The sequence below is a fragment of the Bombina bombina genome, chromosome 2 (genome assembly GCF_027579735.1).
Source record: "Bombina bombina isolate aBomBom1 chromosome 2, aBomBom1.pri, whole genome shotgun sequence".
Classification (NCBI taxonomy): domain Eukaryota; kingdom Metazoa; phylum Chordata; class Amphibia; order Anura; family Bombinatoridae; genus Bombina; species Bombina bombina.
In genome coordinates, this window is record NC_069500.1 from 396,818,953 (window position 1) to 396,844,661 (window position 25,709).

The 25,709-nt window shown below is 39.3% G+C and overlaps 1 protein-coding gene across 3 annotated transcripts in view; it reads left to right on the forward strand.

The window, feature by feature from the left end:
• SFSWAP (splicing factor SWAP) overlaps positions 1–25,709 on the forward strand; it is a 589,383-nt gene that overhangs the window by 482,964 nt on the left and 80,710 nt on the right. For all 3 annotated transcript variants that reach the window (XM_053701863.1, XM_053701864.1, XM_053701865.1), the window contains one exon: positions 553–672. In XM_053701863.1, the coding sequence (XP_053557838.1) occupies positions 553–672 (120 nt within the window). The remainder of the gene's footprint in view (positions 1–552; positions 673–25,709) is intronic.

The following is a 25,709-nucleotide window of genomic DNA, read 5'->3' on the forward strand; positions in this document are numbered from 1 at the left end:
TATGAAAGAAAACATAATTTATGCTTACTTGATCAATTCATTTATTTTTTGGTGGTAAGAGTCCACTGGACCCAACCAAATGTATTTGCTGCTGCTGTTTTTTTTTTTTCTTGAGCACATCTGTTTTTTTTTCCCTGCTCCTTTTTATTGCTCTTATTGCTTATCCCTACCTCATTTTGCTTGGCTGTAAGTTAGACTAAGGTACCTGTGAGGTGGGAGGGATGGGGTTTTTATATAGCTCTTGGGGTTTGAGAATCTTTTCCTCCTAGTGGTAGGGAAAGGGTAATTCCCAGGGGTAATGGATTGTGGACTCTCACCACAATGAAATAAATTTATCAGGTAAGAATAAATTAAGTTTTGGGTTCTTTTGCTTTACTGATATTTCTCTTTGTATATCAACTATTAATAATAATTCTTACAGTTAATGTTGTTCTTAAGCAAATTCTGGCATTTTGTTTAGCTACATAATATAAACGTTATAGAAAAATAAAGTAGTCTTTTATTGGAATTGATGTGAAGTAATTGAGAAATTTCTTTATTTTGTATTTTCAGATCTCGATCAAGATCTCCAAGAAAACCTTCCCAATCTTCAGAAAGGAGAAGAGAGGAAGACAGAGGGGCAAGTTCCTATCGTTCAGGTCACAGTACTGGAAACAGCAGGAAGCGCACTCAGTGAGTGTACAGTGACAAATATACTACACTAGAAATGACTAGAAATAGTTAGAATGGCTTATTTCACACTTGTTAAATACTCTAACAAGATGTAAGGACACGCTAAAAGGAATAAAATCCACTTTTGTTGTAGTCCATATAATCGCATACTCCTTTCCAAAGTGAAGGTCATGGATTAATATTTAGTTTGAGGTATTCTTTTATTCTATTATTTCTTGTTTTAAAAAAAATATATATACATTTTGCAAGAAAATGAGTGCAATCAATCCATGTTTATAGCAATACAAAAGAGGAAAACTTATGTTGTATATTATCATTTGTCTTGCAAAAATCAAAATACCATTTTGTTTGGATGCATAGTAAAAGTAATTTATTTTAGTCTTTTTATCATGCCCTGAAATCATAGTTGCGGTTTGCATTGTACTTACCTTGTCACAAAATAGTTAGGTTCCATGTTTACAGTTGGTTCTGCATTTTATAGGATTTGCCTCATATTTTAAGTTTCTTGCCACTTACATAATTCATTTTTTTCCAATTTGTGATGAAATCACCTGATCCATTCAGGAGAAAAAGCTTAGTCGGGCTTTAACAGCCTTTCATAGTATTGAACACATATTCTAAACCAAAAACAAATGACTCAGCTGTTGGATATTGAAGGACAATGTTGATTTTTCAGACATGATTTTGAGCTATTGTTTTATTTCATGGGAAGAACTGCATCTATTTTTGCTTACAATGTATATATGTATATTATTTTCAATTAAAAATACTGTTTGTGCCTTCCATGACTGTCCAGGCATGAAAAGTCATTATTGAAGTGCATTTTATGATTTATAGTACTGTCTTTTTGTCGTTATCCTAAAGCATCAGCACAGATGTGATAATGAATATTGTCTTCAGACCTGATAATCGTGCTGTGCTTTGTAGTACTTTTCCACAGCTACTGAGCCAGAGACGATTGGTTTCTGACTGTGTCTGTGAGAAGGGCTTTGTGTTTTCATACAATGTGTTTTTTCGTTCTCATGATACTTAAGCATGGTCCAGATTCCTAACGGTTCATTGTGCTTAAATTTCTACTGCTTGTGGCATTACATTTTAATATTGTAAAGTCTTAGCCAAATATATAATAAATGGGGCCAGATTATGAGTGGAGCGCAAACGTTTGTGCCCGTGCGATAAAGGATTTATCCGGGGTTTGTGCTTACTGCTGTTATTACAAGTTCAAAGAAAACATGATCACTTGTGTGCAATCGTGATTAACGCTAGAATAATTACTGCGACTTCAGAGCTCTGGTTAACAGTTTTGCAAAACATAAAAGTTGCACTAAACACATCAAAAATACATTACAAAGTATAGTTACACTCATAATATCTAATGAGAATTATTAAAAAAAAAATTCACACAAGTTTATAAGGGCTCAAAGATAGGCAGAAAAGCAGATTTAACATTGAGATATATAAAGATGTGTGTATATATATATATATATATATATGTATATATGTATATATATGTGTGTGTATATATATATATATATATGTATATATGTGTGTGTATATATATGTATATATGTGTGTGTGTATATATATATATATATATATATATGTATGTATATATATGTGTGTGTGTGTGTGTGTGTGTGTATATGTATATATATATATATATATATATATATATATATAATAGAAAGAGAAAATCAAGTAGTGGCGCACAGCTAATTACTATCGATCTATAAATTGAAGTAATATCAATATAAATATATTGCTGGTTGATATGTCATAAAAATAAAAATAAAGTACATATGTCCATCAAATTGGTTTTGAGCCCAAGTTATTTCTTATACTTCAACAGTTTTTATCCTTCTACGCCCCCTCTTGACTTTAAATATATATATATATATAAAAATAAACATAATTTATGTAAAAACTTACCTGATAAATTAATTTCTTTCATGGTGGCGAGAGTCCACAATCTAGTTACTGATGGGATATATATTCCTACCAGGAGGGGGCAAAGTTTCCCAAACCTCAAATGCATATAAATACACCTCTCACCTCACTCATATCTCAGTTTAAAATATAGCCAAGTTAGTGAGGTGTATAAGGAGTAAAAGCATAAAAAAGAGGAACAGGATAATGTGCTTTATACAAAAAAATCATAAACCCTAAAAAATGGGTGGGTCTCGTGCACTCTCGCCACCATGAAAGAAATGAATTTATCGGGTAAGTTCTTACATAAATCGTTTTCTTTCATACAGGTGGTGAGAGTCCACAAGCTAGTTACTGATGGGATAAAATACCCAGGATGTGGATGTCAACGAGTAACTATAGATGGAGGGATAAACTAAAACCAGTTATTTCCGCTGATAAATAAATAAATAAAAAATTGTTTTCTTAAAATATTTCAAAAAACTTAAATCATAGGCACTAGAATCAAACTGAGACAGCTGCCTGAAGAACCTTTCTACCAAAAGCTACTTCCGAAGAAGCAAAAAACGTAAAAATGGTAAAATTTAGTAAAGGTATGCAAAGAAGACCAAGTGGCTGCTTTGCAGATTTGATCAACTGAAGCATCATTCTTGAAAGCCTAAGATGTGGCTACTGATCTTGTTGAATGAGCTGCTGTTTTCTGAGGTGAAGACTGCCCCGCTTCCAAATAAGCTTTGTGAATCAGAAGTTTCAACCAAGATGCCAAAGAAATGGCAGAAGCTTTCTGACTTTTTCTGGAACCAGAAAAAATAACAAATAGACTAGAAGTCTTTCTGAAATATTTAGTAGCATCAACATAATATTTCAAAGCTCTTACCACATCCAAAGAATGTAAAGATCTTTTTAAGAGTATTTTTAGGATTAGGACACAAGAAAGGAACAATAATTTCCCTATTAATGTTGTTAGAATTCACAACTTTAGGCAAAATTTTAAACTAAGTCCGCAAAACAGCTTTATCTTGATGGAAAATCAGATGAGACTCGCAACAGAGAGCAAACAATTCAGAAACTCTTCTAGCTGGAGAGATAGCCAAGAGCAATAACACTTTCCGATAAAGTAGTTTAATGTCCAACAACGCATAGAGTCAAAATGAGGAGCCTGCAAAGTCTTTAATTCCAAATTTAGACTCTAAGGAGGAGAAATAGATTTAATAACAGGTTTGATACAAGTCAAAACCTGTACAAAACATTGAACATCAGGAAGCTTAGCAATCTTTCTGTGAAATAAAACAGAAAGAGCAGAGATTTTTCCTTTCAAAGTATTGGCAGTCAAACCTTTATCCAAACCATCCTGAAGAATCCTAGGAATTCTAAAATAATGCCAAGAATAACCATGAGTGGACCACTCCCTGGATGTAGAGTCTGACGGCTGAGATAATCTGCTTCCCATTTGTCTTCACCTGGTATATGAATTGCAGTGATTAGACAAGAGTTGGATTCCGCCCAAGAAAGTATTAGAGGTACTTCTTCCATTGCTATGGGACTGCGAGTCCCCCCTTGATGATTGACATATGCCACTGTTGTGACATTGTCTGTTTGAAACCGATTATACACTTCTCTCTTTAATAGAGACCAAGCCTGAAGCACGGAGTTCTAAGATATTAATTGGTAACCTCGCCTCGAGGATTCCAAACTCCTTGTGCTGTCAGAGACCCCCAAACAGCTCCCTAACCTGTGAGACTTGCATCTGTTGTGATCACAGTCCAGGTAGGATGAACAAAGGAGTCTCCTTGAACAATAAGGTTTAACCACCAAGTCAGAGATAGTTGAGTGTTGGGATTTAAGAATATCATTTGTGATATTTCCAAAATTGGTCTGAAAGAGTTTTCCTTCTTTGTTACATTTAATAAATTTGAATAAAAACACAATCATTGTTCCTGCTGTGGAACTGGGACAATTACCCCTGAAAGTTCTAGATCTGAAACACATTTCAGAATGGCTTGAGCTTTTACTGGGTTGTTTGTAGGGCTGGACGATATGGGAAAAAAATGAAAATTGCGATTTTAGACCTAAAATATCGCAATTGCGATTTTAATTGCAATTTTTTAAAGTAACTTTACTCATCTGTCTGTTACATGACACACAACTCTCTGAAACCTTACAGTTGTGTTAGTTACAGCTAATTTGTGATAAGAGGTTACTTAGAGTTGTGCAACATCAGCCCACATTGTTCTTACACTGTGTGTTACCTGCTGTCCCCCCAGTTGCCTGCTCTCCCATAGAGGCCCTAGTAAAGTACCTTATACATGCCTACTACATTATGAAGTAGCGCATTGCTTATACAGTAACCTCACATTGTCCCCGTACAAACTTACCGCAAATATAGACCATTAAGTAAATACTCATCTTCCAGCGGGGAGAGTAGCGAGGGTGGAGCCGTGCTGGGTTAAGCAGGGAGCTTCGGGGCTGAGGATGAAGTCACAGGCCGAGGAGGAGGTGGCGCCCCAGACTCGGGGGATCACTGCTTCCGTTGGCTGCCTATGTGCTTTCCAGTATTAGTCTCCTCTTCTCCCATGCTGCTGCTGCTAAAGCCAGCACAACATCTTACACTGCGTGTTGCCTGCCCTGATAATGCAGCAAGCTCAGTAACCAGCTCCTGCGCCTTAAAGATCCCAGTGCAGTAACTCAGGGCTCCATATTGTAAGGCATGAGAGAAACCCTCAAACAACTTCCGGACATGCCACTGACAACACGGCCTCTGGGTATGTTTCGCGGTTCACACACAGAGGCCCTGTTGTCAGTGGCATGTCTGGAAGTTGTTTGAGGGTTTCTCTCGTGCCTTACAATATGAAGCCCTGAGTTACTGCACTGGGATCTTTAATGGACCGTAAACAGCTAAAGCAAATACTTACCCCCAGGTCTGCAGCATATAGAGCTGATACCGCTAACAAATGAAGCGCGAGCACAGCTTTTTTTTCCCCTTTCAACAGATTTACTCGGCAGCGGAGCCCTCCTGTACGTCATGGGGGTGGGGGGGGGGATATATATCACATACTCCAGCACTTAATTGTGCAGCCCTAGTTGTTTGGTATATGGGTAAGAGAATCTTCCCAAGGGATGTCTTATTCTGAATCCTATTCGATACCCCTGAGAAATTATATTCTGAATCCACTGATTTTGGACAGTCCGTCCAAACTCTTTGAAATAGCTTTAGTCTGCCCCCTACCAGAAGAACCGGCTTGAGGGCCGCACCTTTATGTAGGTTTAGGGGCAGGATTTGGTTTCTTATAAATCTTGGATTTATTCCAATTCGGAGATGGTATGCAATTAGAGCCAGAGGCCTTAGGGGAAAGAGTGGTTTTCTGTTCTCTATTGTGATGAAAGGAATGAAAACGATTGGGAGCTTTAAATTTATCCTTATTTTCTTGTCTTGATGCAGAAAAACTCTGGTACCCCCAGTAACATTGGAGAAAATAAAATCCAATTGTGAACCAAAAATATTTTTACCTTTAAAAGAGAGCAATAATAATGTAGTTTTAGACACCATGACAGCATTCCAAGATTTAAGCCATAAAGCTCTTCTAGTTAGAATGGCTAAAGACATGGATTTGACATTGATCTTCATAACATCAAATATAGCATCACAAACAAAATAATTTGCATGTTGAAGTAAAACAATAATGTAAGATAATTTAGAATCTGAAGACAACTGCTGTGCTAAACTGTCCAACAAAAAGTAGAAGCAGCAACATCAGCCATAGATATAACATGTCTAAGAATATAGCCAGTATGTAAATATGCCCTTCTTAGATACAATTTAAGCTCCCTATCTAAAGGATCCTTAAAAGAAGTACTGTCTTCCATAGGAATAGTAGTACGTTTGGCAAATGTGGAAATTGCCCCGTCAACTTTAGGAACTATTTTCCAAAGTTCTAAATTGGCTACTGGTAAATGATACCATTTCTTAAACCTAGAAGAAGGGTTAAGAGGTACCAGGCTTAGACCATTCTTTAGCAATCACATTAGAGATAGCATCTGGAATAGGAAATATTTCAGGAATAATAACAGTAGTCTTAAATACAGAATTTAGACGATTACTAGCTTTATCATCATTAGGTTTAGACTCCTCAATATCCAAAGTAAACAGAGTGAATATATTATATCTTAAATAAAAAGATGATTTGTCTATATCTGTCTGCCGTGGCATTCTCTGAATCAGAGGAAACCCCATCAGTAGAGGATACATCAATATGCTGAAGGTCAGAACTTAATTCACTAGGTTTAGGAAAATGTTGCAAAACCCTTTTATGTTTATTTGAAGGCGGAATTACAGTCATTGCCTTTTCTATAGCTGCAGCTATAAAATATTTCATTTCTGCAGGAATGCTATGTACATTAAACTGAGATGGAATAACAGTGGTTGCCTTTGTACTCTTAGATAAATTATCAGCATTTAACAAATTGTCAAAACAAGAGCCACATAATTGAGCTCAAGAATTTAGATCAGCTTTTTTGCAACAAACACACTTAGCTTTGGTAGATACATGTTCATGCAGCTCAAATCCTTTGATAACATCAGAGGCAGCTTCAGTTTGAGACAAAATTGCAAAAAATTACGCATCACACATGACAAATAGCTTCATCATATGTGCGTTTGCACGCAAATTTCTAATACACCTATCAGTCCAAAAAAGCAGGTAAGAGTTTAGTTTGCATATACAAAAACAAAACAAAATGTACCTAAATAAAGCCTAAGTGGATACTTCTATGATACTGCATAAAATGTGATTATCAACATTCCATGAGACTGGGGCGTGTCCAAGCCACAGCCATGATCAGACGTGTCTCTTAGCAGCTCCGGTATAACCTGGAACAATTAGGTTATTATCTTCAGCTTTTGTAACTTTAACCTCACCTTGTTTATTATGTACCCACCGGAGAAGAGGATAGATCCTCAATGAAGCTATTTTTACTTTACTACAGTACCTAAGACGATCATCAACGACTGAGTTCACGGGTTGTGGCCTATGTCACTATTTTACCATCTCTCCCCCCCGGCCTCAAATTTAGCTGGGTAGTCCGACTATAGTCAAACACGGAGCAGTTTTCATCTGGAGGTGAGGTGAGCAACACTATCCACTTAGTTTAGAAAACCAACAAGAAAATATATTCCCACGATGGAGGCTACAATAACAGCTTTTTTACAACTGCTTTCACACAAGATGGACGACCATCATTCCTCCCTCAAGGCGGCGTTGAAATATGAGAGAGCTGACAATGCTGAGGTTGGAACTCGCAGCTCAGAGGACAGCTTACCAACTATAACATCGGAACTAGAGGCTGTTTACTATGGCGACTGTCACTACTGCCCAGGTGTTGCTGATTACACAACTAGTTCTCCTGATGTTGCTGAAGTGACAAATGGCAATGCAGCACCGGACACCGCGCTTTCCACACGCCCATACTTTGACAACTTCCACGGAGGTACCGAGCCTAAGCTAGACCCGCTGGAGATACGGTCTGTCAAAAGGGGGTTCAGACTAGGCTCTGCTCTGACACACTCTGTTATGGACTCACCGTGCCTTGGTTTGGACTTTCCAGCGTGTGTACTTTCAAAGCTCTTAGATGACTCTTTGTTTGCTGCAGGGCTCCATCAGCGGAAAGTTTTATGCACTAAGACTGAGTTTATGCGGTCTGACCGCCCACGTTCCTGTCTTCACAAAGCGACTGGTATCGGATGAAACAACACAGCCGCTTATGGTGTCATGGACTCATACTCTCAGCCCAGGGTTTGATCAGTCCTAAATTTTTAGTTATATATCTTTAATTACCTAATAACTGTTTTATAGGTTGTGGTGATATCCTTTGGTTTGATATGTTTGAATTGTTCTTCTTGTTTGGTTGCCCTTGGAAGCCCTATTAGATTTCTCCCCCCTCAAAGCTGTTTAAATTCGGGGATCCTCTTTGTGATACACATTTCTCTTATATGTCTCATATATGTAATTATTCCCATATAAGCTTAAGCTCCCAGTAGTAACCTAACTCACATCCATGCTTTGAATGGGGAAATTTAAATTGCCTAATGTTTGATTATATCTGTTTAACCCACATAACGCTATGAACTGTACATATAAGGAGGTTAGTGCTCTAATTGTTATATGAATAGACCATATATTACTTATGGCACAGATGCCTAGTCGTTAAGGGGCATGAGTTTAGACAGGTTGAAATAATTAGACCACATGAACCTTCAGTTTTGCATGCTGCAAAATCCTGTCTTCGCTGTTTATATGTAGCATTTTTTCTCTACCCTCCAATTATACTACAATCTGCTCCTCTACCCTTTTATCTTCAACCCATATGGCAATTCTTAGCATTACCTTCATTTACTCTATTACTAGACCTATGCCCAATGGTCTACTTTGTTTAAGGAACTTAGAGATGCTTGCCCTTTATCTGAGCAGACCTAGATTGCCAATTAGATATATGAAGCAATATGCGGTTTGACGATCATAGAATAGTCTCCTTTATAGTTCATGCCCGTAACGCTGTATACAATCTTAGGCCAGTGATTGCTATGAGAGTCTCCTAGATATATTTTCCTATATAGCTTCATTAGGATATAGATATTATGCTACACTGTGCTTGGCCACTCCTATTCATTTAAGTTCCCCTGCTTCCTTCATGTACAATGTGACCCTCCCTTTCTACATACCTACTTAGGCCTAGCGATGCCCATAGATCCCGACTGACATCTCGGATCTGGTGGGTCTCACTCCTGTTCCCAATTACTGAGGAATTATCCCCAATACGTAGCAATTTATAACAAGGTATCCCCCCTCCCCCTCCTTACCCCATCCTGCATAGTTTGGTATTCTACATAGCTTCCACCAGACGCCTTGTACCATAAGGGTTTCGCTCCTGCCCCCCAAATAATTATTTCCATTTCCTCATGGGCCCCCTTACCTCCACATAGCAAACCCTCCTTACATATATGTCTCCGTTAATAACCCACAGATGCTCGTCTACCCTTAATAACTAACTCTCTAAGAAGGTCGGTTCACATTATTAGAACACCCCCTCCCCTTCTTGAGCGGATCTCACCCGCTGCACCCCCTTTTTCTATTACCCGGCTCACTAACTAGGCTCACCATATATAAGTTTTAAACTTCATATAGAACTTTATACTATTACCCTAACCCTAAAGGGACATTTTAAGCTACCACTAATCTTCGCATACGTATTTTTCTAGCCATCAACCTGTAATATACTTGGGCCTAGTTATCATAATATTACCATAATATAACCTATATTAAAAACTGAGGTCATCCCTATCTGAACTCAACATTGCATAGCTCATATTTCATGGCCTCTTTATTAAAATGTACTCATGGAACTCTGTTTTCATAAGCTAGGTATACCATATATTATGTAATTCTCTTTTTTTTCTTTTTTTTTATATACCAGTTTGAGATTTTTATTGTATGTCAATAGAGTTACAGCTCTTTGTATAGTTGTCAAACACCACCGATTCCTGTAATGTTGAGTTTTATTGATTTTGTATGTTTTTGGAACCTCAATAAAAATTAAAAAAAATTCCATGAGACTAATATAATACGTAGCATCCTAATTTATAAATTTACTAGCTCCAAAAAAAACCTGTATGTTTCACAGACTCTACCAACCTTGACAAACAAACATTTAGCCACTAATTAAAGTCACTAAAAAAAGAGCACTGAAATACTGACTCAAGGCATGTATACAAACAATATATAACAACTTTACTTAAAAAGTGCCCAATCCATAGCTGAGAGTGTCTTTATATAATAAAAGTATATTCTTATCTTGTAAGACACCCATCCACATATAACAGACAGCCAAACCAGTACTGAAACATATCAGCAGAAGTAATGGTACAAGAGTATATTGTCGATCTAAAAAGGGAGGCAGCAGATGAATCCCTGCGACCGATTTACAGAGAGCCTTATGAAAAGCTTTCCCATAGGCGAAAACATTGTATCATCAAGCAATACTCCCTTCACATCCCTCAGATAAACACTGTACTTAGAGAGGAACTGGGATTCAATATGCTTAGAAGTGCCTTTCACTGAAGAAATCAAGCACATCATGCTTCACCACCTCCTAAGGAGGCAAAGTTTTTAAAACTGAGGTATGAGTGAGGGGGAGGTGTATTTATAGGCATTTGAGGTTTGGGAAACTTTGCCCCCTCCTGGTAGGAATGTATATCCCATCAGTAACTAGCTTGTGGACTCTCACCACCTATATGAAAGAAATATATATATGTATGTGAGTGTATATGTATTTACAGAGATATATACATATGTAATAAATTAAATGCTTATTTTTGAAGACCCAGTGAGTGCTTTCTACTTTGATTTAATGGATGAGAGACGCACGCGCACTGGAGCTCTTTGCAGTTAAGTAGTTGAAAACATGTTAAAGCATATTTATGCAATATTCATTTTTAATAAATTGTGCAACTATGTATTTTCTGTAAATATTTCACTTTTAAATGTTCTTCACATATCCGATTATGTCCTATCTATTTATAAATAGATATTTATATATATATATATATATATATATATATATATATATATGTGTGTGTGTGTGTGTAAATATCTATACAGCTTTTTGTGCTAGTCAGGTTAGCCCGAGAATAAAGACAATTTACTTTCAACTCGTAATATGAGCGCAACCAGACAAGTGCAAAAAGCTTACTTCTAGCGCAATTAACGCTCAAGCTGAAGCGTTATTTTGCACTCCACTCTTAATATGGCCCTGAATAAGATATCAATAAATGAGAAATATGGTTCTTTATTTTTCATACCTTAATAAAATTGTGTTTAGTTAAAAGTAATTGCCTAAAATAAATGTGAACAAAACTAAAAGTGCCAAGGTACATATACATATTTCCTTTTAGATTTTTTTTTTCCCAACATGGTAAAATTTCAGCTAAATTATTTTGATGTTGGTGTATCATTAACTGAGAGGGGAAAACGATCACTGCTTAAAAAAGAAAAGAAAAAAAAAGTTTTAGAAGTCTGTTTCATAAAACCAGTAACTGAGTTTCAGTATTTGTCGGAATTAAAATAATTTAGGTAGAACAAACTGTTCAAAATTCAGCAATTTTGTGGATTAACACATTTATTATATTTCAAGTCAAGCACATAATTGATCACAATTTATTGTGAATTTTGGAGCCTTATAATAATCTAATCATTAAAATTAACACTGATATGCTGTATGGAATGTAGTGTCACTTTTTCTATTGTATTATCTCCGTAAGAATCATCATTTAATCTTCAAAGTTATTTGTAATTGAATAAACTGTGGCAAAAGTAAGTAAGAGATGTTTAAACATTATACTGCATGTAGTAAAAAGACAGTTATTATGTCACTTATTTTTTCTTCCATTAGGTATATATCCATTAGTTTTCTGCAAGATAATAAAATAAAGCATTTTAAGTCTCCGGCACTTGTCTGTAAAATCAAAGTGATTTATCAGAATTAGGTTGGTAGCCACTGCTCCATGTCTCTACTAATGCAGGTAGACACACATTCTCTGAATCATTTATTTATATGGACCACAATATGTTTCAGATACATTAAGGAAGTAAATATATAGGATTTAGACATTTGTTTGATGTTTTCTCGGAAGATTTGGTAATATGAAAACAGAATAATAAAACACAGAGAGATAGATATATACAGTGTATATGTATATATATATATATATATATGTGTATATATATATTTCTTTCATGTAATTAGCAAGAGTCCATGAGCTAGTGACGTATGGGATATACATTCCTACCAGGAGGGGCAAAGTTTCCCAAACCTCAAAATGCCTATAAATACACCCCTCACCACACCCACAAATCAGTTTTACAAACTTTGCCTCCTGTGGAGGTGGTGAAGTAAGTTTGTGCTAGATTCTACGTTGATATGCGCTCCGCAGCAGGTTGGAGCCCAGTTTTCCTCTCAGCGTGCAGTGAATGTCAGAGGGATGTGAAGAGAGTATTGCCTATTTGAATTCAATGATCTCCTTCTACGGGGTCTATTTCATAGGATCTCTGTTATCGGTCGTAGAGATTCATCTCTTACCTCCCTTTTCAGATTGACGATATACTCTTATATACCATTACCGCTACTGATTCTCGTTTCAGTACTGGTTTGGCTTTCTACTACATGTAGATGAGTGTCCTGGGGTAAGTAAGTCTTATTTTTGTGACACTCTAAGCTATGGTTGGGCACTTTTTATATAAAGTTCTAAATAATTGTGTTTAAACATTTATTTGCCTTGATTCAGGATGTTCAACATTCCTTTTTTCAGACAGTCAGTTTCATTATATGGGATAATGCATTTGAATAATCAATTTGTTTTCTTACCTTAAAAATTTGACTTTTTTTCCTGTGGGCTGTTAGGCTCGCGGGGGCTGAAAATGCTTCATTTTATTGCGTCATTTCTGGCGCTGACTTTTTTGGCGCAAAAAATAATTTGTTATTTCCGGCGTCGTTCTTGTCACCGGAAGTTGCGTCATTTTTGACGTTTTTGCACCAAAAGTGTCGGCGTTACCGGATGTGGCTTCATTTTTGGCGCTAAAAGCATTTAGGCGCCAAATAATGTGGGCGTCTTTTTTGGCGCTAAAAAATATGGGCGTCATTATTGTCTCCACATTATTTAAGTCTTATTGTTTATTTGCTTCTGGTTGCTAGAAGCTTGTTCACTGGCATTTTTTCCCATTCCTGAAACTGTCATTTAAGGAATTTGATCAATTTTGCTTTATATGTTGTTTTTTCTATTACATATTGCAAGATGTCTCAGTTGGACGCTGAATCAGAAGATACTTCTGGAAAATCGCTGCCTGATGTTGGATCTACCAAAGTTAAGTGTATTTGCTGTAAACTTGTGGTATCTGTTCCTCCAGCTGTTGTTTGTAATGAATGTCATGACAAACTTGTTAATGCAGATAATATTTCCTTTAGTAATGTTACATTACCTGTTGTTGTTCCATCAACATCTAATACTCAGAGTGTTCCTGTTAACATAAGAGATTTTGTTTCTAAATCCATTAAGAAGGCTATGTCTGTTATTCCTCCTTCTAGTAAACGGAAAAGGTCTTTTAAAACTTCTCATTTTTCAGATGAATTTTTAAATGAACATCATCATTCTGATTCCGATAAGGTTTCCTCTGGTTCAGAGCATTCAGTTTCAGAGGTTGATGCTGATAAATCTTCATATTTATTCAAAATGGAATTTATTCGTTCTTTACTTAAAGAAGTCTTAATTGCATTAGAGATAGAGGAATCTGGTCCTCTTGATACTAAATCTAAACGTTTAAGGTTTTTAAATCTCCTGTAGTTATTCCAGAAGTTTTTCCTGTCCCTGATGCTATTTCTGAAGTAATTTCCAGGGAAAGGAATAATTTGGGTAATTCATTCACTCCTTCTAAACGTTTTAAGCAATTATATCCTGTGCCAGCTGACAGATTAGAGTTTTGGGACAAAATCCCTAAGGTTGATGGGGCTATCTCTACTCTTGCTAAACGTACTACTATTCCTACGGCAGATAGTACTTCCTTTAAGGATCCTTTAGATAGGAAAATTGAATCCTTTCTAAGAAAAGCTTACTTATGTTCAGGTAATCTTCTTAGACCTGCTATATCTTTAGCGGATGTTGCTGCAGCTTCAACTTTTTGGTTGTAAGCTTTAGCGCAACAAGTATCAGATCATAATTCTCATAGCATTGTTAATCTTCTTCAACATGCTAATAATTTTATTTGTGATGCCATCTTTGATATCATCAGGGTTGATGTCAGGTATATGTCTCTAGCTATTTTAGCTAGAAGAGCTTTATGGCTTAAAACTTGGAATGCTCATATGTCTTCTAAGTCAACTTTGCTTTCCTTTTCTTTCCAGGGTAATAAATTATTTGGTTCACAGTTGGATTCTATTATTTCAACTGTTACTGGAGGGAAAGGAACTTTTTTACCACAGGATAAAAAATCTAAAGGTAAATTTAGGTCTACTAATCGTTTTCGTTCCTTTCGTCACAATAAGGAACAAAAGCCTGATCCTTCCCCTACAGGAGCAGTATCAGTTTGGAAACCATCTCCAGTCTGGAATAAATCCAAGCCTTTTAGAAAGCCAAAGCCAGCTCCCAAGTCAACATGAAGGTGCGGCCCTCATTCCAGCTCAGCTGGTAGGGGCAGATTACGATTTTTCAAAGAAATTTGTATCAATTCGATTCACAATCTTTGGATTCAGAACATTGTTTCACAGGGGTACAGAATAGGCTTCAAGATAAGGCCTCCTGCAAGAAGATTTTTTCTTTCCCGTGTCCCAGTAAATCCAGTGAAGGCTCAAGAATTTCTGAAATGTGTTTCAGATCTAGAGTTGGCTGGAGTAATTATGCCAGTTCCAGTTCTGGAACAGGGGCTGGGGTTTTACTTCAATCTTTTCATTGTACCAAAGAAGGAGAATTCCTTCAGACCAGTTCTGGGTTTAAAAATATTGAATCATTATGTAAGGATACCAACATTCAAGATGGTAACTATAAGGACTATTCTGCCTTTTGTTCAGCAAGGGCATTATATGTCCACAATAGATTTACAGGATGCATATCTGCATATTCCGATTCATCCAGATCACTATCAGTTTCTGAGATTCTCTTTCCTAGACAAGCATTACCAGTTTGTGGCTCTGCCGTTTGGCCTAGCAACAGCTCCAAGGATTTTTACAAAGGTTCTCGGTGCCCTTCTCTCTGTAATCGGAGAACAGGGTATTGTGGTATTTCCTTATTTGGACGATATCTTGGTACATGCTCAGTCTTCACATTTAGCAGAATCTCATACGAATCAACTTGTATTGTTTCTTCGAGAACATGGTTGGAGGATCAATTTACCAAAAAGTTAATTGATTCCTCAGACAAGGGTAACCTTTTTAGGTTTCCAGATAGATTCAGTGTCCATGACTCTGTCTCTGACAGACAAGAGACGTCTAAAATTGGTTTCAGCTTGTCGAAACCTTCAGTCTCAATCATTCCCTTCGGTAGCCTTTTGCATGGAAATTCTAGGTCTTATGACTGCTGCATCGGACGTGATCCCCTTTGCTCGTTTTCACATGCGACCTCTTCAGCTCTGTATGCTGAACCAGTGGTGCAGGGATTATACAAAGATATCTCAATTAATATCTTTAAAACCGATTGTACGACAATCTCTGACGTGGTGGACAGACCACCATCGTTTAGTTCAGGGGGCTTCTTTTGTTCTTCCGACCTGGACTGTGATTTCAACAGATGCAAGTCTGACAGGTTGAGGAGCCGTTTGGGGGTCTCTGACAGCACAAGGGGTTTGGGAATCTCAGGAGGTGAGATTACCAATCAACATTTTGGAACTCTGTGCAATTTTCAGAGCTTTTCAGTCTTGGCCTCTTCTAAAGAGAGAGTGGTTCATTTGTTTTCTGACGGACAATGTCACAACCGTGGCATATGTCAATCATCAAGGAGGGACTCACAGTCCTCTGGCTATGAAAGAAGTATCTCGAATACTGGTATGGGCAGAATCCAGCTCCTGTCTAATTTCTGCGGTTCATATCCCAGGTATAGACAATTGGGAAGCGGATTATCTCAGTCGCCAAACATTACATCCGGGCGAATGGTCTCTTTACCCAGAGGTATTTCTTCAGATTGTTCAAATGTGGGGACTTCCAGAAATAGATCTGATGGCTTCTCATCTAAACAAGAAGCTTCAAAGGTATCTGTCTAGATCCAGGGATCCTCAAGCGAAGGCAGTGGATGCATTGTCACTTCCTTGGAAGTATCATCCTGCCTATATCTTTCCGCCTCTAGTTCTTCTTCCAAGAGTGATTTCCAAGATTCTAAAGGAGTGTTCGTTTGTTCTGCTGGTGGCTCCAGCATGGCCTCACAGGTTTTGGTATGCGGATCTTGTCCGGATGGCCACTTGCCAACCGTGGACTCTTCCGTTAAGACCAGACCTTCTATCGCAAGGTCCTTTTTTCCATCAGGATCTCAAATCCTTAAATTTGAAGGTATGGAGATTGAACGCTTGATTCTCAGTCATAGAGGTTTCTCTGACTCTGTGATTAATACTATGTTACAGGCTCGTAAATCTGTATCTAGGAAGATATATTATCGAGTCTGGAAGATTTACATTTCTTGGTGTTTTTCTCATCATTTTTCTTGGCATTCTTTTAGAATTCCTAGAATTTTACAGTTTCTTCAGGATGGTTTGGATAAAGGTTTGTCTGCAAGTTCCTTGAAAGGACAAATCTCTGTTCTTTCTGTTCTTTTTCACAGAAAGATTGCTAGTCTTCCTGATATTCGTTTTTTTTTACAAGCTTTGGTTCGTATAAAACCTGTCATTAAGTCAATCTCTCCTCCGTGGAGTTTGAATTTGGTTCTGGGGGCTCTTCAAGCTCCTCCGTTTGAACCTATGCATTCGCTGGACATTAAATTACTTTCTTGGAAAGTTTTGTTTCTTTTGGCCATCTCTTCTGCTAGAAGAGTTTCTGAATTATCTGCTCTTTCTTGTGAGTCTCCTTTTCTGATTTTTCATCAGGATAAGGCGGTGTTGCGAACTTCTTTTAAATTTTTACCTAAGGTTGTGAATTCTAACAACATTAGTAGAGAAATTGTGGTTCCTTCATTGTGTCCTAATCCTAAGAATTCTAAGGAAAAGTCATTGCATTCTTTGGATGTAGTTAGAGCTTTGAAATATTATGTTGAAGCTACTAAGGATTTCCGAAAGACTTCTAGTCTATTTGTTATCTTTTCCGGTTCTAGGAAAGGTCAGAAGGCTTCTGCCATTTCTTTGGCATCTTGGTTAAAATCTTTGATTCATCATGCTTATGTCGAGTCGGGTAAAACTACGCCTCAAAGGATTACAGCTCATTCTACTAGGTCAGTTTCTACTTCCTGGGCGTTTAGGAATGAAGCTTCGGTTGATCAGATTTGCAAAGCAGCAACTAGGTCTTCTTTGCATACTTTTACTAAATTCTACCATTTTGATGTGTTTTCTTCTTCTGAAGCAGTTTTTGGTAGAAAAGTACTTCAGGCAGCTGTTTCAGTTTGATTCTTCTGCTTATAATTTCAGTTTTTTTCATTATAAGATTTAAACTTTGTTTTGGGTGTGGATTTTTTTCAGCGGAATTGGCTGTCTTTATTTTATCCCTCCCTCTCTAGTGACTCTTGCGTGGAAGATCCACATCTTGGGTAATCATTATCCCATACGTCACTAGCTCATGGACTCTTGCTAATTACATGAAAGAAAACATAATTTATGTAAGAACTTACCTGATAAATTCATTTCTTTCATATTAGCAAGAGTCCATGAGGCCCACCCTTTTTTGTGGTAGTTATGATTTTTTTGTATAAAGCACAATTATTCCAATTCGTTATTTTTTATGCTTCGCACTTTTTTATCACCCCACTTCTTGGCTATACGTTAAACTGATTTGTGGGTGTGGTGAGGGGTGTATTTATAGGCATTTTGAGGTTTGGGAAACTTTTCCCCTCCTGGTAGGAATGTATATCATGCTCATGGACTCTTGCTAATATGAAAGAAATGAATTTATCAGGTAAGTTCTTACATAAATTATGTTATATATATATATATAGTCCATAGATATTAATAATTAAATGCAATTACTGTGCTTCTTATATTATATGAAGGAAAATAAACAATTTTCAGGAAAGTAATATTTACGGTGCCTTCTTTATATTTTTAATAACTATTTCTTACACCGTTTATCTGTCTTGTTTTACTGCAGCTCACTTCAGTATAATGCACTTTACTTATTTCACAGTGGCACAATTATCTGCGACTTGTCTCAAGCCGGAATCTAAAGTTTTACCAATTTGAGGTTACACCGTGAGTGACCAGTGGTCCAACCTAGACAGGGAAATATGCACACTCTGCCATGTTAGAAGTGCTCAAGGGTAAAAATGAGAAACACAGCTTTCTTTTATATGTAATGTTTGTAATAACTACATCAGAAAAAAATGAAGTCCAATCCCCAGAGTACCCATTGCCAATGCCCTAAGTACCCCCAGGGGTACACATACCATAGGATACACTATATATTGTGTGCATGTATATGTGTGTGTGTATATATATATATATATATATATATATATATATATATATATATATATATATATATATATATATATATATATATACAAAACACGGAAGGGAACTGCACTCTCATACCGGACCGGGTACACATCCAATGACCCTGCAACATGCTCAGCCCTGGGTGCCACTGGCACTCACAGGAAGCTGTGCTGTCCCCAGAGCCACAAGCAGTTAACCCCAGACAGGTCTGGGTGCAAGAACCATAGGGAAAATTACAAAACAAATTAATACAACACACAGAGAAAACCCAGCACTCACAAGCTCTCAGCTAAGATTTAAAAGCAAAACTGGAAAGGTTAGTCACCGCATCTGGCCAAATGGGACAAGCTCAGGTACCACGTCAAGGTCCTCCCCAATACCTGAGACCCTAAAATAGCCACACAATGCAAGCTTTCAAATCCAAACAAACTGAAAACAAAAAAGGGTGCACAGGAATATGTAATCACCCTAGACATATACAAAACACGGAAGGGAACTGCACTCTCATACCGGACCGGGTACACATCCTATGACCCTGCAACATGCTCAGCCCTGGGTGCCACTGGCACTCACAGGAAGCTGTGCTGTCCCCGGAGCCACAAGCAGTTAACCCCAGACAGGTCTGGGTGCAAGAACCATAGGGAAAATTACAAAACAAATTAATACAACACACAGAGAAAACCCAGCACTCACTTACAAGCTCTCAGCTAAGATTTAAAAGCAAAACTGGAAAGGTTAGTCACCGCATCTGGCCAAATGGGACAAGCTCAGGTACCACGTCAAGGTCCTCTCCAATACCTGAGACCCTAAAACAGCCACACAATGCAAGCTTTCAAATCCAAACAAACTGAAAACAAAAAAAGGGTGCACAGGAATATGTAATCACCCTAGACATATACAAAACACGGAAGGGAACTGCACTCTCATACCGGACCGGGTACACATCCAATGACCCTGCAACATGCTCAGCCCTGGGTGCCACTGGCACTCACAGGAAGCTGTGCTGTCCCCAGAGCCACAAGCAGTTAACCCCAGACAGGTCTGGGTGCAAGAACCATAGGGAAAATTACAAAACAAATTAATACAACACACAGAGAAAACCCAGAGTGCAGTTCCCTTCCGTGTTTTGTATATGTCTAGGGTGATTACATATTCTTGTGCACCCTTTTTTTGTTTTCAGTTTGTTTGGATTTGAAAGCCTGCATTGTGTGGCTGTTTTAGGGTCTCAGGTATTGGAGAGGACCTTGACGTGGTACCTGAGCTTGTCCCATTTGGCCAGATGCGGTGACTAACCTTTCCAGTTTTGCTTTTAAATCTTAGCTGAGAGCTTGTAAGTGAGTGCTGGGTTTTCTCTGTGTGTTGTGTATGTATATGTATATATATATATATATATATATATATATATATTAGGTCTGGGCGATATTCTTAAAAATTACTAAAACACCTTAATTTTCTAAACAAGCTCCGGGGGGGAGAGGGAGGGGGGAGGCGGGCTCAGTGGAAATGAAAGCAGTCTGAATACTTGCTGCATATACATATTCCTGGAGATTTATTCAATAAAATAAAATTCATAAATTCATAAATGTTAAGAGTCCACAGCTGCATTTATTACTTTTGGGAAATAAGAACCGGTTTACAAGGAGGAGGCAAAGACAATACTTCTTCCACTCCCCTCATCCCCCAGTCATTCTTTGCCAGGAGGTTGGCAGAGAAGTGTCCAGAAGTTTTTGTCTCTTATGGAGGGTAGTACTCTTCGATATGGGACGGGAGTTTTAAGTAATCCTGTCAGTCTCTCAGTGAGGGCTTGGATGAAAGTTAGAGTCCGGAGATGCAGGAAGAGTCTTTCTGTGAAACCATCCTAACTCATATTAACAGCTCCACAAGCAATCAGTGTTGTCTAACCTTGTTTCGCTGCCTGCTTCTTCTCTCAACTCCATGGCGGAGGCGAAGCTACTATCCAGAACACTTGAAGGGCCGTGTTCCTGTTCCACGGCGTAGATTCCGGTAAGATAGTTTCATTTTACTTCTTCATGATTGTACTGTAACTCATTTGTTCCCGCGAACGTACATGAAAAATACAGGGTCTCAGTGAGGCTCCTTTAGTATCTTGGAATCGAGGGTTAATATCTCCTGAGGGGGATTATTGAACAGAGGGGTGTTTAATCATGTTTATGTGGTTCAATCTTCTTATGTGTAGTGTTAGCTGGACTCGTGGCTTTTTTGGAACATAACAGCCTTTCGAATTGACGCAACCTTATGGTTGGGAGCGCTTTTTTTGGACTGTATGGTTCACCTTGTGACCGGGCGTGTTTACGTTCTGGTCTTCCATTTCCGCATTCCGGATTGTGTGGCGACGGAGAATTCTAGTTCATAGGAGGTGGTGAGTGCCCCAGCCATTGCGGGTGTCAGGTGCCGTTTAAATTGTTTTACATATAGTCCATTTTTTTGGGTATCCTTTATCCAGTTATGGAGGATGCTGATTTTGAGATTGGTCAACTTTCTGATTCAGATTCTTCGTCCTGTGATGAATGTGAATTGGCCCCATTGACTCCGGTCAGTCAGTTATGTTCTTTAGGCAGTCCTAGAGCGCCTTGTTTCTCAGGCTCGGGGTTTCAAGGGACTGCTGAGCCATCCGCCTCGGGGAGCCCTGTCCTCCGGGAGGCGAGATCCCTGTCCTCCGGGAGGCGAGATCCCTACCACTCCCTACTACTACTACACATGCGCGTAAACCAGGTTATGTGTTTCCCTCCTCAGAGCGTGGATTGTGGCAGGTTTTCGCTTTTACATACTTTTGGTGCTTGCGCGTCTACAAAGTCCAGATGTGTATTTACGATTGTGCTTGTGCCCGATAGCCCCAGGTCTCTCTGCCACTGGAGGGCATGTGCAGTTCCCTGCGGGTATAACTGTTCCTGAGTGTTGTGCCTTTTGTTACAGGCGGGCTCATTTTTGTTTTTACTCAGACATGTTTTTGAGCTGTTTGGGGACCCTATCCTTCTCGGTTATGAGACTCATCAGTCTCCGCCTTCGAATGGCTCACCTCGTTAGACATGGAGGGATGAAGTAATCTCCTTTAAGTCTTATCAAGATCCTTCTCAGTTTTGTTGGAAGAACAGGGTTTCCGTTATGCTGGTCCTGCGGATCTTTCTGTACTTCTTGGGTGTTAACCCTCGGGTTACCTGTAATTTTATTTTATCCAGTTAGGATGTATTTTATTTTATTTTTCATACTATGTTTCCTGCGGGAACTTTACTCGCTGTTTGCTTCTACGGGAAGTTGTGCGGGACATGTTAGTCCCATGTTTGTCTGATTTTCTTTCTCCCTCTTTGAGGGCGGATTTAGCCAGCTTGGCAGTTATGACCCTGGTTGCAGACTGGTCCTGCTTGGGTTCAGCGTTTCAGTCTTGCGGCTTATTCAGATACGTGGCACCTATTATACCTTGCTGGTCAGGTTGGGGTGCCGAGTGCCCTTAACATTATTTATGTTTTTGTTCTTTGTTTTACATGTTCCAGCTAAGCATTCTCAAGAGGACTTGCGGGTTCGTGCGGCTCTCGGGATTGTTTCAGTCCTAAATAGCCGTCTCTCTGGTGACTTGGTCAGTGAATTTTGCTGCGTCACTCTCTGTTGTTTCCTATACCCTCGGAACCTAGAGTATTTCTTCCCATGTGGTGGGAAAATTAGAGCGTTTAGTGCCTCTTTCTACCTTTGGGCGGTGTTGCTTTAGGAAATTGTCCTTTTTGGCCTTGTTCCTTTAGTGGTTCTCTTCTTCATTGAGACCTCTTGGATCGTCCATTTCTCCTTGTGGATGGGTCGCCTTCGTAGGACTTGGGTTCCCTTCGAGAGTTGGTCGTTCCTTTTTCCGGACATTAGACAGGTCCTTTTGGGCTCCGGTTAGGGGTCCTTTCCCAGAGTGGGTATGCTCTGCCTCTCTTTCTTGGGATAGAAGAGGTCCTAGTGGTTTTCCACTCATGGTTTAGATATTGCCATCCAGGTGGCATTCAAATCCATGTTTTACTGTAGGTAATTGGGAGGCTTGATGTTTCTCTGTTCGGGTGACTTGTCCTCACTGTTCCCCTTGTGTCTGGAGCTCGTGGCTACTTGGACAACTAGCTCAGCATACTAATTCTCTGTGGCTACTATGTACTGTAGCAACCCGAGGGTTGCTAGTTCGATCCCCGGCGAGGTTTACTAAGCCTTTCCTCCTTTTGAGGAGGATAAAATGAGCAGCGCCCTGTGTCCCTTAGGGGGATTAGCCGCTCTTTCCAGAACAGTTATGTTACTGTTGCTTGGATGCCTGTTAGCTCTAGTGTCCTTTTATAGCCCTAGCTCTTGGGAGTGTTGGGCTCCTGCAAGGGGTTTTCTCTTCCCTTTGGGTCGGGACTTGCAAGGGCTTTTTGCTCTTGTTATCCGGATTATTCTGGATTTTTTCCCTGGGAGGTCTGTTTTTTTATATCAGACGAGGGATTTATGTTCCTGAAAGATTGTTTAATCTAAACATTTGTAGGACCCGGGCTTCTTGTCCTGATCTTCTGGTTGTCGAGGGTGTTACTCAGCGTTTTCTCTTAGTCAATCCCACTGTGGGAAGTTACCGGACCTTATGATCCTAGGACTGGGGGGGTTCCAGTTTCCGGGGTACTTGGGCTTAGCCATTGTTCTGGCTGTTTTGTTTTACAACTTGACCAGATTTTCTGAGAGCCGGGGCTCCTTGATTGTCTTATGCCGGACAATACGGTTCCCTTGGGACAGCCAACTGATGTGACCTGATGAGGGGCTTTCCTGCCTAGCAAACGGAAGGTTTGCGGTTGCTCAGCTGTCACTTTTGTGCCTGGTGTGTGTTCTATCACAATGGTGTTTTAAGGGATTCTTCCGTGTTCGTCAGTGATGTGGCCTTGGGTCCTCTCGGTTCTTCCTACATCTGCCTGTCTTATGGGCAGGTGTTTATCGACGCTCTCCTCTTCAGGGGGCTCGTTGTCCTTACAGAGGTGTGGTTCCCTTTTAGGGGCCTCTCCTGTGTTCGGGAGGTTGGAACAGATGTTTATCTTGTTCGGGGATTGGTTTTTCTTTGAGTTGTTCCTGTCCATCTCTGGAGCTGCTGGCTCCGCATTGAGACTTAGTCGGGTGGCCTTGCTAGATCTCCTTAGGTTTACCATCTGCTCGATTGTCTTAGGTTGAAGTGGCTGTGTCCATTCTAACTTCCTTTTGGGGTCCGGTTTTGGGGTTCCTTTCAGTTCCCTTGCTTTCAGATCTGCCGTTGCTTGGGCTGGTCCGGCTAGGTGTAGGATCTGAGATCTGTTGTTCATCCTCAGGTCTTGGGGGTGACAGTGGATCTTCTATTTTAGAGGTTCTGTGCCTCTCCCCCTTTGAGATCTTTGAGTAGGCTTGGCGGCCTGGATTCCATGGAGTGTCCCCTCTGTCTTGGAGGTTGGGCAATCTATGTCTTGGATTTTGTGCGGCCGCTTCTTCCTTGCGGATATTGTTTTCTCCGTGTTTTCCTACGGATGGCAGCGTTTTACTAGAATCAGATGTTTCTTCTCTGAGTTTGCTACTTGTTATTTCTGTTTGCTCAGTCTCTGAATTCTGACGTTTTGAGGACTTTGTCTTCAGCTGTCTTTTTTTGGTACTGTTGCACGATGTTTGGGAGATGTTCTTCTCCTTAATGATGCCTGATTGCTCCTTGTGGGTTGGGCATCGTGTCTCCTTGTTCTCGGGATCCATTCGGGTCTCTGTGGATTTGGCCTTCCTTTGAAGGGGGCTTTCCTTTATGCATTTTGCCATACCTGTGGGTATCCCTTTAGCTTACCCTTGTTCTCTCCCTTTTGGGGATTTTGGTACTGTACTAGTAAGGGTTTTGTGGGGACCGACTGCTGGGCAACGGTTCTCAGTGAGTCTGCTTGTGGTCTCTAGTTAGGCTTTCGGACTATCTGCGGGTCAATGTGCTTGGGGCCTTTTCCTTCTAGTTGTTTTGCCCGGCTCTGACAAAGCGGGGTTTGATTGGGTTGTGGTTTTCAGGCCTGGTGCCCTCAGAATGGACCGCCTATTGACCCTCCCGTTTTTGCATTCAGTGTCCTCTATACCTTGGGTATTGTTTTCCCAAAAGTAATGAAATCAGCTGTGGACTCTTTCCATTTATGAAGAAAATCTTAAATTATGCTTACCTGATTTTTTATGGCGGGACCATTTTTTCTTCAGATGGAAAGAGTCCACTGCTCCCCACCTGTTTTTTCTGTGGGGCATCTTTTGTTTTTTTATTCTTCTGGCACCTTTTCACCCTGGTATTTCTTCTATTGTTCCTTGTTCCTCGGCAGAATGACTGGGGGATGAGGGGAGTGGGAGGTGTATTTAATCCTTTGGCTGGCATGTCTTTGCCTCCTCCTGGTGGCCAGGTTCTTATTTCCCAAAAGTAATGAATGCAGCTGTGGTCTCTCTCCATCTGAAGAAAAGAAAATTATCAGGTAAGCATAATTTAAGTTTTTTTATTTTCAAACACCTACATTACATATATACTTAAGTGTGTAAAGCATTAGCCATTAAACGTTTTTTACTTACTGTGTAGATGTATGAAAATAAAAACAAATATTTCTCCAACATTGGTGTGTCCGGTCCACGGCGTCATCCTTACTTGTGGGATATTCTCTTCCACAACAGGAAACGGCAAAGAGTCCCAGCAAAGCTGGCCATATAGTCCCTCCTAGGCTCCGCCCACCCCAGTCATTCTCTTTGCCGTTGCACAGGCAACATCTCCACGGAGATGGTTAAGAGTTTTTTGGTGTTTTAATGTAGTTTTTATTCTTCTATCAAGTGTTTGTTATTTTAAAATAGTGCTGGTATGTACTATTTACTCTGAAACAGAAAAGGATGAAGATTTCTGTTTGTAAGAGGAAGATGATTTTAGCAGACAGTAACTAAAATCGATTGCTGTTTCCACATAGGACTGTTGAGATGAAGTATCTTCAG